The sequence below is a fragment of the Liolophura sinensis genome, chromosome 3 (assembly GCF_032854445.1).
Source record: "Liolophura sinensis isolate JHLJ2023 chromosome 3, CUHK_Ljap_v2, whole genome shotgun sequence".
NCBI lineage: Eukaryota > Metazoa > Mollusca > Polyplacophora > Chitonida > Chitonidae > Liolophura > Liolophura sinensis.
The window spans coordinates 9,651,831-9,665,164 of record NC_088297.1 but is presented as its reverse complement, the minus strand read 5'-3'; the positions used below and the strand labels follow the sequence as shown (position 1 = coordinate 9,665,164).

Below are 13,334 nucleotides of genomic sequence, written 5' to 3'. Positions count from 1 at the left end.
CCACATTTCCCTCCTAATTTTATCGGTTATTAATGTTGCAAATGCGATAAACCGAGGGCTTTTGCTTCCCGACAATATACACACCAGAAACTTCTATAGAGCATGTACCCCAGGGGAATAACTCGTCATACGAGTACTGTTATAAGTTGTTATCAGTTGATTTCATGACGAGTGACAGCGGCTGCTGAAGGCCCTGGGAGTGAGAAATTGCCGGTACCGATCTGTTTTGCTAAGAGGTGTTTCATACATCCGTTTCATTAAGTCACGTGATAAGATCTAGTGTCTGCAGATTAATCCTCTCGGCGGACATCATTCATCTAGACGTGACAGTAATCTGAGGAAAGTTAACAAGAGACCGTATTTCACCAGTTACTTGTGACCATTTGCCAACACTGTCGCCACTACTCTGGTTTTACTCTCTATGCTATAGTTTATTATATAGTCCTACTGTTATTTTATACCATACTGTAAAGAGACTGTAATGGAAAGTCACTTATGGGGCAATATATATATTTAGCGCACAGAAGACTTTCACTCGCGGGATGTTTTTCTAATTTGAAGTGAAATTTTAATTAATGTAATTAACGCGGTATTGCTCAAGAATCATTCACTTATACGACGCCATTTGCTGGAGCCCCAGGGTATATCGACAGACTTGTGGCAAATAACTGAGGAACTTTCTCACAGCTGACACACACATATGTAACCACAGAAAACGATCGACCTAAAGATCGTATAGCTGGCAGACACTTGATCTCCTGTTGACTTATCTATAGAAAAGGTTCTTGTGGGTCGGACAGATGGGGGTCACGTAATCACGGAGTCCTGTGGATTTTAATTCACAGAAAAGGTTCAACCTGTAGGTATAGCTGAGAGTTACGTGATCTTATGTGGACTTAATCGTGTATAACACCCCCTTAATACACCAGGAGCGCTGTTCGATAAAAGCGGAAGCAAGATAATCTCCATAATTCCCCGTTCAAAGCTGGGACTGAACCAAGATCCCGTGAGATCCAAAGACACACATATTAACCACTCGGCCACGGCCCGGTTTCACAGTCATTTCACAGAGCGTTAGTAACACATGTAGGCATACTTAGCATTAATTCAAGTTATGTGAACATTCTCTTCAACGAGGCTACGAAAACTCCGCCAGACTACCCCGTCTATTGTCAATCTTTGACAGATTCCTCACTAAAACCAAAGAATATGAATATTTAATGGAAAATCATTAAAGGGAGTTGGAGTGTCACAAGGTTTGTCTGAAGGTTTCTAAGATCAGACGGTTTATTATCTGTTCATTTATTTGTTTATTTATTTGATTGGTGTTTTACCCCGTACTCAAGAATATTTCACTTATACGACGGCGGTCAGCATTATTGTGGGTGGAAACCGGGCAGAGTCCGAGGGAAACCCACGACCCCGCAGGTTGATGCAGACCTTCCCACGTATGATTATCTGTTCATGCTTCCAGCTTCAATATACATGGATCAGATAAGATAAGATTTGATTGATGTTTTACGCCGTACTCAATAACATTTCACTTATTCAACGGGTACCAACATTATAGTGTCAGAAAACCGGACAGAGCCCGGGGACTTCCCGCAGATTGCTGCGAGACCTTCCCACGTACGACTGAAGAAGAAACCAGCATGAGCTGGATTTGAATTCACAGTCAACCCACCACACACAAAGGGATAATTTCCTGTAGGTCAATCCTATCGCTTAATTGTGAAGAATCGTTTAGGAAACTCCCGGATCTGGTTTCCCTATCACCACCAGATGTCCTGATCACCACCAGATGCCCGGATGACCTCTTGATGCCCGGATCACCACCAGATGGTCGGACCACTACCTAATGGCCGGATGACCCCCAGTTGTCCGGATGACCCCCAACTGCCCGGGTCACCACCAGATGCCCGGATCACCACCAGATGCCCGGATCACCACCAAGTGCCTGGATCACCAACAGATGCCCGGATCACCACCAGATGCTCGTGTCACTATTAGATGGCCAGATCACCACCAGATGCCCGGATAACCACCAGATGGTCGGACCACGACCTGATGGCCGGATGACTACCAGCTGTTCGGATCACCACCAGATGTCCGGATAACCACCAAATGGCCGGATCACCACTAGATGCCCGGATCACCACCAGATGCCCGGATCATCACCAGATGCTCGGGTCACTACCAGATGGCCAGGTCACCACCAGATGCCCGGATCACCACCAGATGGTCGGAGTACGACCTGATGGCCGGATCACCACCAGATGCCCGGATCATCTGCAGATGCCCGGATCATCTGCAGATGCCCGGATCACCACCAGATGCTTGGATCACCACCAGATGCCCGGGTCACCACCAGTTGCCCGGATCACCAGCAGATGTCCGGATCACCACAAGATTCCCGGGTCACCACGAAAATTGATTGAATTAGCCCTCATCTCAAAACGAAGATCCTTTTGTGTATTTTTTAAAGCAAAGTCGCTGGCGAACATACACACGGACGGATATACAGGCAAAGAAAGGTTGGCAAAAACATCACCCCGTTGTCGAAGGCAATGAACAAAAAGAAAAATGCTGAACTACATTTTTAGGAAACATTTATTAATTCTTTCGACCGCTGATAATGCCAGTGTATCCGTACGTTTTGTAATATACACAGCATGTATACGTTACAAACAATCCCCTCTCCTTCCACAGTTTGCTTACACACCAATTAAAACACCAACTTTTCCACATCCTTTTAGCTAATGTTATACATATATATATAGCAGCGACGAAAACCATATTGATTTATTGATATAATATTGGCATCATGTATACTAATCATGTGACCTGGGATCAACCCTGGGTCATGGCAAAGACTTTAAAAATGGTACTTGTTGCTGCATCGCTTGGCGTTCAGGACTTACAGGTTAGAGCAAGGAAAGAGGACAGGCTGGCCCAGTGTCAGTATAATGTGACTGGGTTAGGTGTCATGAGTGATGTCTACGACACCACTTTGGCTGCATGGACTCTACCTGCCACAAGAAGACACAGTATTTCTACACACACCTAATGATTCGTCGTTGTTGATATGACTGACAAATCGTACGACGTAAAATCCTAAGCCTATATACAGACATGCTAATTATGTTCATGTATAGACCCTTTGGTTTAGTTGGTCAGAAGGATTTATCAATGGAAGCTATGCATGCAAAGACTGCTTCCATAAAATATATATGAACATGCGTGAGCATCCAACGTTTAAAAAAGAAAGCGATTAACAACTGATGCAACATCAGTTGATATCTAAGCCAGAATTAGTGAATAATTATCATATCAACGGTAAAAATTCATAAAAATTAAGCGTACACAGGCAAATCTCGCTATCATGCAAAGAAACTTCAGGGGCAATGACACAAATATATAACAGTCTTAAGATTGGAACAAACTAGTCTTAACTTGCGGTTTTATGCTTTGTGAAAGTGTTGACTTCAGGCTGAAGTTTCTTCTTAGTCATTTATATACATTATAGCTCTATGTGCCGAAACAGTAATGTCACTGATTTATCGTAGAAAATTGTTTTAAGCAAATGGATTAACTCAAGCTCCATGATGCTTGGGACATGCAGCGATGATAATGGTTCTTTTGGGAAACTCCTAACTCGCGGCCAGCATCAACCAGCATCACGACTCCCACACCAATGTGCACCGTGAACGCCCAACCAACCATCACGGCAAAAACTGCACCAGCATTACATACGCCTCACCAACCAGCACTGCGAAAGACTAAAATCAACCAGCACCACGAATGTGCCTTCAACAAGGTCCGTGAGCGCTTCAACAACCAGCACCGCGGACGACTCACCAACCAACATCGCGAACGACTCACCAAACCAGCAACGCGAACAACTACACAACCAGCACCGCGAACACCTCACCAACCAGTACAGCGAACTACCCTCCGACCGGGTGCGCGAACATTCCAACAACCATCAAACAGCAGCGAATATTATAAACATGAATGCGTCTTTTGAGAGAAATAAAACCGAACAAGACAGCTATGCGGTAGGTCCGCTTGGCTGGTTTTCTTTCGCGAATATCTACCCCGATTACTTGTTTACCTTCAATCGACTGGTTGTCTGTCGCGAGTCTCCACACCAGTTATTTGTCTGTTCGTCCATCCCGCTGGTTGTCTGTGGCGAGTCTCTGCGGTTGTTACTTGTCTATGTCCGTCCGGCTGGTTTCTTTCGCAAGTCTCCACGCATCCAACCGTATAAACATCTGATCATCAGCTCCAGGATCTCTGTGACCGTGATGATGGAAGCACCAAGGAACAGTCCCATCTGACCGCCAATAGATGCTGGGAAGGGATAAAGGCAAGAAACACATTGTTATCTACTGTCAAATGTCAAAGCGGGCATTTAGCGCTAGATCCATGTAGGTTTTTACCAAACAAAATATCAAGACTATGTATTGTTATGCAAGAATTACACATTTGTTTGCTTAGAATGTAACGTAGCGTTCAACAAAGTTTCGAAGAAATCAAAACAGTGTCTTGTTATTGCAGACTTGTTCCGATGCCCACCTATTTACAGTACTGTCTCTGTTGTGAACTCGCAGCCGAAGACAGAAGAAAGATGCTGTCTAAGAAAGGATAAAAATTTTTGAGTAGTTGGATTTATCATACACCTATCTGTCGACGGCATCCCATACAAGCATCCCATTTTGTATCACGTCATGATGACGTCAGCACTCTTTTTGGGACTACTTTGACCTCCCTGACCTTGTCTGCACCCTCTACCGGGGAAACCCCTGAACTATATTTGATATGTACAATGCTGACAAACATATGAGCAATCCAATGTCACTGGCTATCCTGCGAATTCTTTCCAAGCTGAAATTTCAATGTCGTTGAAAACTGCATTAATTGTTTTATTATTAATCAAATTAGCTCAGTTATTTTCCATTTTGATATTTAATTTGTTTATGTTATTGCTGTGAATCACACGTTAGTGACATTTTCATGTAACCTCCACGGTGACGTCAGCACTGTTTCTCATAATCCCGTATTGGGTAAGGATACCGAATGAAAACGTGGTCATATTGTTTAAAACTATGGTTATTGGTTAAGCATCATCAAGTGGAACATTTTAGATTATTTTTCGAATTAGTTTCAATCAGTTTTAAGAACTACATTTACTTTTCGTTGCGTAATTTAAAATTTATTTCGGCTTATGTTTGTTTGCGGGTTTACGAGTGACGTGATCAGGCACTTCGGTGCAATGGTTGAAATTGTAAGTTTGCCAAATCAGTCTCGATGATTTCGTTGAATAAAGCGGTATATATGATGTGATGCTCAGACGTACATACGGTATATGATAATTACCCTTCGGGCTCGGCTGATTCGACAGCCCGACCTCAGACAACTCGACGTTCATACATCATAGTGGATCATGATAATCTCTATGTATTACACGTGAGAAATTACGCGGCGTTGAAATCAAGTGAATACCAAGTTTTTAAATATAAAACAAATCAGACAGTACCAAAGACGTCGCCGGTAGTGTAGTCGGGCACTTGTTCTGTAGACACGATCTTCAGGCGATTGAAGTGGATGTGGACAAGAACATCATTTCCCCTAGAAAATAAAATATAGCGATTTACCAACATCGTGTAGAAAAGTTTTACGTAATATGGTCTCTCTTTGGAAGCTATGCAGATTTCATGTTTTCAGTCCAGAAACTGCCAGCTTTGTTTCTACTTGGCGGTTAGTCATGATGATAATAATTTTGTAGATATTGCTTAAAATAAGTGATCAATGTTTGGGCAGAACTTAATATATGGCGCATGTGTTTTCCAAAAATGCGCCTCACGATTAAAGGAAAATAAGTAACCATTCCCAAAAACAATAATACCGAAGGCGCCCTGCCATTCTAAGGACAGGGAGTAAACATCCAAAGCAACAACAAAGGCGCAATGCAATTCTAAGGACGAGTACAAACCATCCGTAACAAAAACAAAAGGGGTGTGGCTACAGAAAGGGAAGCTTAATCTTTGTTAACACTGTTCGAATTTTTTTTTCGTTTCTAATGGAACTAGAAGTCAGAGTCGAGTGATAACAATGACTATGTAACAGGAAGTATTTGACTTTATTACCTGTCCTTATCCATTGCGTTTCTAATAGGACTAGAAGAGAGAGTCGTGTCGTACACTAGGTCTTCACACGGAAACGGACAGTCGCACAACGGTACCGCTAAAACGACAGAAAACGACAGGATTAGTATTTAACAGAAATTGACAAGCGATGTTCTCGAACTCTTTTTTATAGGTGACGACATCGCAGAACAGAACAAAAGTTCACCATCATGCAGCTTCGTACAGCACTTATTAAAGTTTTTGTAACCTTTGTCGTACATCATTGATTGAAGGCTTAGTAACCTTTGTCGTACATGGCTGTTTGAAGGCTTAGTAACTTTTGTCGTACATCACTGACTGAAGTCTCAGTAACATTTGTTGTGCAGCACTGACTAAAGTCTCAGTAACATTTGTCGTACAGCACTGACTAAAGTCTCAGTAACTTTTGTCGTACATCACTGACTGAAGCCTCAGTAGCTTTTGTCGTACATCACTGACTGAAGTCTCACTAACTTTTGTCGTACATCTCTGGAGTCTTCGTAACTTTTGTCGTACATTACTGAAGTCTGCGTAACTTTTGTAATTCATCACTTTTGTCGTACATTATTGAAGTTTTCATAACATTTGTCGTACATGAACTGCAGGCGATTACATACATTAATATAACTTACAGAGACTGTTGTTAAGGAATCTCTCCACCATCTTAGTCTGGCAGTCGATTATCCGTATCGGATCACACATCTTTTCTGTGGAGTTGGAATAAAAATATGGTGGAAGATAATTCAGAGTTACTTTGGTTAAGTTAGAATGTGGTTGGTTAGTGTCTATCATCTTCCGAATGAGAAGTCAGAGAAGCTGTAAACGTTATCCAAGAGTTGACGCTTTTCATCCGGGGAATATTTCACAAAATTTCAAAAGTTTAAATAAAAGCTTGTTCATACAACGTAACTTTGAGTTGATGTTTACTGGTATGTGGTAAATTTTCCATAACGATCTAGTAATTCAGGAATAAAACATCGTCTACATGTACAAACCTTTACTGATACGAGTTATATTTGCAGTCAAGTCATTTTATTCACGTCTACTTTAAATTATAGTTTACAGATAAACTTTAAATATCTCAAAATATATTACTTATATAAGTAATGATCGGGCCTTGTGAGAGTGTACACTAAAAAAAATATTGTGTTCATTTTAACAGAAAGTTTGTTATATGAGTGATGCTAGAATGTATTTGTAGCCGAGTGTACACTAAAAAAAATATTGTGTTCATTTTAACAGAAAGTTTGTTATATGAGTGATGCTAGAATGTATTTGTAGCCGAATGTACACTAAAAAAATTATTGTGTTCGTTTTAACAGAAAGTTTGTTATATGAGTGATGCTAGAATGTATTTGTAGCCGAATGTACACTAAAAAATATTGTGTTCATTTTAACAGAAAGTTTGTTATATGAGTGATGCTAGAATGTATTTGTAGCCGAGTGTACACTAAAAAAAATATTGTGTTCATTTTAACAGAAAGTTTGTTATATGAGTGATGCTAGAATGTATTTGTAGCCGAGTGTACACTAAAAAAAATATTGTGTTCATTTTAACAGAAAGTTTGTTATATGAGTGATGCTAGAATGTATTTGTAGCCGAGTGTACACTAAGAAAAATATTGTGTTCATTTTAACAGAAAGTTTGTTATATGAGTGATGCTAGAATGTGTTTTTTTTATACTGCGTCATATTCAGCATCATATCGTGTTATTCTGATACAGTAATAATGTTAACAGAATAGAATTAACTGATTGCGTGCGGTGTATTTAACAAAATAAATTGCCACAATAACAGAATGCATTCAAGAATCACTTAAACAGCAGGCTTTCTGTTGAAATAAACGTTATTATTATTATTATTAATATTATTATATTTTAGGAGCATTAGGTGCTTCGTTCAAGACACTACGTGGTGTGCATATCTGTACATCACACGTGGAAAAGTTGGTCAGCAACATGCCAAAGGTCGGTGGTTTACCTCGGGATTTCTCCATTCTTAGTACTAACTGCCATCGAATAAGAGCAAGGCGTTAAACAGCGATGGAATCTAATCTAAATTCTGCTCTGGATAATACATTTACACGAATGATAAGGTTATGTGTGTACTTAAGTCGGGCTCATTTTTGGGCTATTTAAAATTACGCTACTTGTTATATCCAGGATACCAACTATCAAACGACGTCATACAAACATCAGCTTACAAATATACTAATTAGACAAGCAAGGCCATCTTAATTGCCTGCTTACCTTCAGTGTGCTTTTTGATATAATCCATTTGACACCCACAAAAGTTTCTGGTGCTTTCAATCATGCAGGCGTCCTGGCAAGCTCGAAGGGTGTACTTTCCGGTAGGAACTAGGGGGTGCCGGAAGTCACCCGTCGTCACCTGGCACTTCCGGTCCCCGAATGCTCGGTAAGGCGAAGGCTGAAACTTGTTCTGTACAAAACAAGAACGCATATGTTGCAAAACTTATCGAAAGCTTTTCTTTCATGCTCTGGCTGCTTAGGCAGTTAAAGGCTTGGAAGGTTTCTGGTTGACTCCTGTTATATCTTGTTAGTCTTTCGTGAAGGCTAATCTAATAAAGTGTCATATCTGGTGAAGTATCGTATCTGGTCATATCTGCATAAGGATCAGCCTAGTATAAGATGACATCTCGTGTGGTAATATATGACTAGAATAAAGTAGAGAAGCAAAGCTTAGACAGATAATGAAGTAAATAGCGACGTTGGATACCAGGCAAAGAAAAATGTATGAAAAGACAAGGAATTTCAGTGAACTTTGTGAATCCAATATCTAGTAATAAATTAATTCCGTCATTTAATCTCCTTCATTTTAAGTGATCTGTATGCTTGAAAATAAAATAAAATAAAATAAAATAAATAAATAAATAAAAAATAAATAAATAAGTAAGTAAATATATATATATATATATATATATATATATATATATATATATATATATATATATATATATATATATATATATATATATATATATATATAAATGAAGTTTTAATTAACCATACCTTGAACACCTCGACACCAATGTAATTTTCACTGAAGGGAGATAACTGTAGGAACTCTGAATTCACCACCCGTATTTTCTCGTCAGGCTCGTGGAGAATCAGCTGTCAGTCAAAGTAACGGACATTTATTAGTTGGTCTACTGTCACTATACGCCTTCCTGCTGCCTTTGTCATGTGATTCCATCAGACGGTTTCAAATAACAATGTGACGTTTTCAGTTTTGATTTGATTTGATTTGACTGATGTGTAAAGCCATCCTCAAGAATCTTTCCCTTATACGATGGCAGCCTATTATGGTGGAAGAAAACCAGAGTGCCCGGGAAAAACCATCGACCATTGGCAAGTTAATGATGAGCTTATCTACGTGTGTACAGAAATGGTGAGTGTTTCTAGAAAATATATCGGTAATATTTTTGTAGAAAGGCGTGAAGCAGAATGGTGTGCAGTGACAGTAGTTACGAGTACACTGACAACAGGTGAGTGAGTGTTTGGGGTTTAACGTCGCACTTAACCATTTTTTCATTCATATGACTACATTCATGTAGTGACCAAAGGAAGGCATGAGTGACATTAGGAAGGCGTGTAGTGACAATATGAACGTGCGCAACTAGAAGAGAAAGGCGTGCAGTGACAATAAAAAGGCGTGCGATGACAATAGAATGGCGTGTAGTGATAATATGAATGCGGGTATCTACAATAGAAACAACAGGAAGGCGTGCAGTAATTATAGGAAGGCGTGCAGTGTAAACAGGATGGCGTGAAGTGATTATAGGAAGGAGTGCATTTAAAGATAGGAAGCCTTACAGTGATTATGGGAAGGCGTACAGTGACAATAGGAAGGCGTGTAGTGACAATAGGAAGGCGGGCAGTGACAATACGAACTCGCGAAACTACAATAAAGTGACAACACTGACAATAGAGAGGCGTGCAGTGACAGTAGAAATGCGTGCAATGACAACAGAAAGGTGTGCACTGACAATGGGAAAGCATGCAGTGATAATAGGAAAGCGCGCAGTAACATCATAAACCAACAAAAACACGAAAGTCATTAAAAATTCGAAAACCAGATTAAATATAGTTTTGCATAGTTTATATGTAATATCCTGATTTAGGTTTAAAAATATCATCTTTAAAATATCTACAACATCGCCACCAACGCTGTCAAACAGTGTACACACTGAGTCAGCTGTCCACTCTTCACGCCGAACATTGGTGAAGTCCACACATTCGACTTGGCAATGTTTCATGCAGAATTAAGCACTATACAGAAAACACTTCGAGACCCACGTGTCATGCCTCTGGTCTAATTCTTTCCACCCGGAAGACTCCATGGGGGTGGGAGGTGGGGGGGGGGGGGTGTTTGGGTGGGTGGCTGTGTGGGGTGGGTGGAATAAACCAGAGTGAAATAACATATAAACCAATATACAGTTTTTAAGGACCGAATCATTCCGCTTTGCCTCACTTCACGTACCTCTCACTGCAGGAGATCGGCCAGTGTAATATAAACAGCAATGACTAACGGTTTGAAGTTGTGAATAATAGATGAATATGAATATACCTAAGGGACTCTTTCTAGATATCAACTAATGGTTCAATTAATGCGTTGTAAGCTAGATGTATCGTCCCCAAGGCTGTGTAATCCCTCTTGTCGGTAGGTAACACCTACTTAAGCTAAAGGACCGGAAAAAAATATATTTTCACATTTTTTTACCTGGGAGAAATAGCGTTATGTGAGAAAATGAAAATATACGTGGTAGATTTGTGACACTAGTAACTGATATTTCTGGATACACTAGGGCGTATACACTGTATTCATGTTTTTTTGTACTTATTGTTGGGGATGGTGTACGGTTTTAAAATGTAGACGAATCGTGGCTAATGGCCGCAAATAGGCCATTTTTATCTGCTTAAGTTACATTTTAGGCCCAGTAACGTCTTTAAGTCTAATCGTCATCTAAATGAAAAAACATCAACGATCTAGAACTTTTATCGCAGAAAATACGTGTGGCGTTAACAGAGTGCAAGTTTTAATCACGTCATGGTTATTTTCTCCCCCGCTTAAAGAAAGACGTCACGTGACACCTACCTACAACAACATTGGTTTAAGTTCAAGTTATACATGATGCCCAAAAAATTAAAAATTAAAACTGTCCCCTAATGAACGAAACTAACTAATAAGCGTCACATTTGTTACTCACTTTCACACCGAGGTCTTCACTTCCCAGCTTCAGAAAAAGTATTAGACCGGCTTTCAGACCGGGCGTCCTTGATATGAAACCTTCTGATACATTGCCTGTTGTAGTTGTATCCGATTCAGGCGACCATGACCAGTCGTCTGGTAAAACACTATTGACAGTCTCGCAAAGGTAATCTATCACAAGGCTGGTTTTCACGATATGGGAGCAGTTATTGTGTGCAAACACACAAAACCGCAGAAATTTGTCCTCAAGAAGAAACCTCTTTTGATAGATTTCACCGGTGTCGATTCTGGCGTAATCCTCATCCGAAAGTGACGTGAAGAAAGTTCGGTTTTTAATGTCGAGGTTCATCAAGACGTCATTCTCGAAGGGGCCGAGATCAGGATGAGTAGCTGTGGAAAGTGGCTTACAGATGGTGACTGCCGGGAAGTCTAGTTTGTCCTCGTAGCTTGTGACGACATTAGTTAGGACGGGTAGATTCTTAACATGGATTATTTGACCAGTGATAACAGCCAAGAAGGCAACCAGCTGCGCAACAATAACAACGGTCCATAGTATCCTGGTGGGAAGAGATGGGAAACAAACCAAGTTAAACTTCATACCTATGATCTTCTGTTAGATAAAACTGTTTTATTTTTATATTGATGCAGGTATTCCCAAAAAGTGAACCAAGAAAAGAAACGAAAATAGAGGGTAGGTTGGGTTGTGTGGGATTACAGGACATGATAGTGATGGTAAACAATGCAGGAAGTTCATATGTTGGCTGGCACTCTAATTATGACTTGTCTTCCTTATTTTACTGGCTGTTAATTTTATTGGAGGAGAAAACCGGAGAGCCCCAGGGTAAAGACAGTTTTCACCTAATATTCTTGTTCTTTCTTGTTGTCTCGTACTGACTTCTGTGCGGAGAGGATCCTTGTCTGTGCTTTTTATGTATCTCTCGACCACTATATTTCCTTAGACTATCTCCCTGAAGCCAGTAACTACCCCTCAGGTAGTTAACGGCTTATTAAAATAACTCATATTCACATACACTGTCAGTAGTAGAGAATGTTGCAAACGTGTCGGATTGCGGAGGAGCAGGTGTGACGTTGAGTGTGCGCTCCACTAGGTGCATGTGCGTGACCTCAGCGCATGCGCGTACGTCACGCGAGGCGCGCCAACGGACCAATGAACGCAGCTCCTTCAGCAGGCGCGTGACATCACGCGCGAGAGAAGCCCTTTCAGCCCCATTTCGCACCAAAATTAACCTATGGGTGAACTCCATTTCGCGCTAAAACTGACCAACGAGACGCGTGACGTCACGGCTCATGGCTCTGTCGGTGACGGCACTAGAATGACGGTGTCTTCTTTGTGTGTTTTCTAGCCTGAATAAGCTGCGCACCACGCCCAGGTGGAAAGAATGGGAGGCTGCCGTCACCGACCTTCAAGGCTACACGGATGTACTCCGTAGTATATTTGCGGATGGTATTGTCAATCAGGGTCGTCTGCAGGTCGCGCGAGCTCACACTGAAGACGTCTGCCGACATGTCAAGGATCCTCGACCCATTCAGCAGTATTATGTAGAGATTGTTTGCCCCACGTTAATGTACGAGGTACGACTACCCCCCCCCCCCCAACCACGCTGAGTCACTACTCTATAGGCGCTCCGTGTTAAATGCATGAACACTGGTGTTTACTCACTATACACGGACGCAAGGACGACACCGGACTATGTCTCACACCGGCCGCCTCGCACCGGCCGCCCCGCAGAGGCCTCGCACCGCACCGGTCGAAGCGGCGTCAGAGAACGCTCGCGGGCAGAGACAGACTTGGTCGATACCGGTCTCCGCGCATTGTACTACGACCCCGACGGTCCAAGGGCTTATAGCGGCGTTCAGCCATTGTTGAAGGCAGCTCGGCAACATGGACTCAAAGTGAATCGGGCGCGCGTGTCGGCT

The 13,334-nt window shown here is 41.4% G+C and overlaps 1 protein-coding gene across 1 annotated transcript; it reads right to left on the bottom strand.

Annotated features, from left to right (window-relative positions):
- Positions 1-4,216: 4,216 nt before the first annotated feature.
- Positions 4,217-12,923, bottom strand: LOC135463329 (acid-sensing ion channel 3-like). Its single transcript, XM_064740590.1, has 8 exons — positions 12,819-12,923; positions 11,395-11,922; positions 9,197-9,298; positions 8,417-8,606; positions 6,800-6,874; positions 6,150-6,246; positions 5,540-5,631; positions 4,217-4,353 (listed from the first exon to the last, which is right to left on the bottom strand). The coding sequence occupies exons 1-8, from the start codon at positions 12,921-12,923 to the stop codon at positions 4,217-4,219; spliced, it is 1,326 nt and encodes a 441-aa protein (XP_064596660.1).
- Between the last annotated feature and the right edge of the window lie 411 nt (positions 12,924-13,334).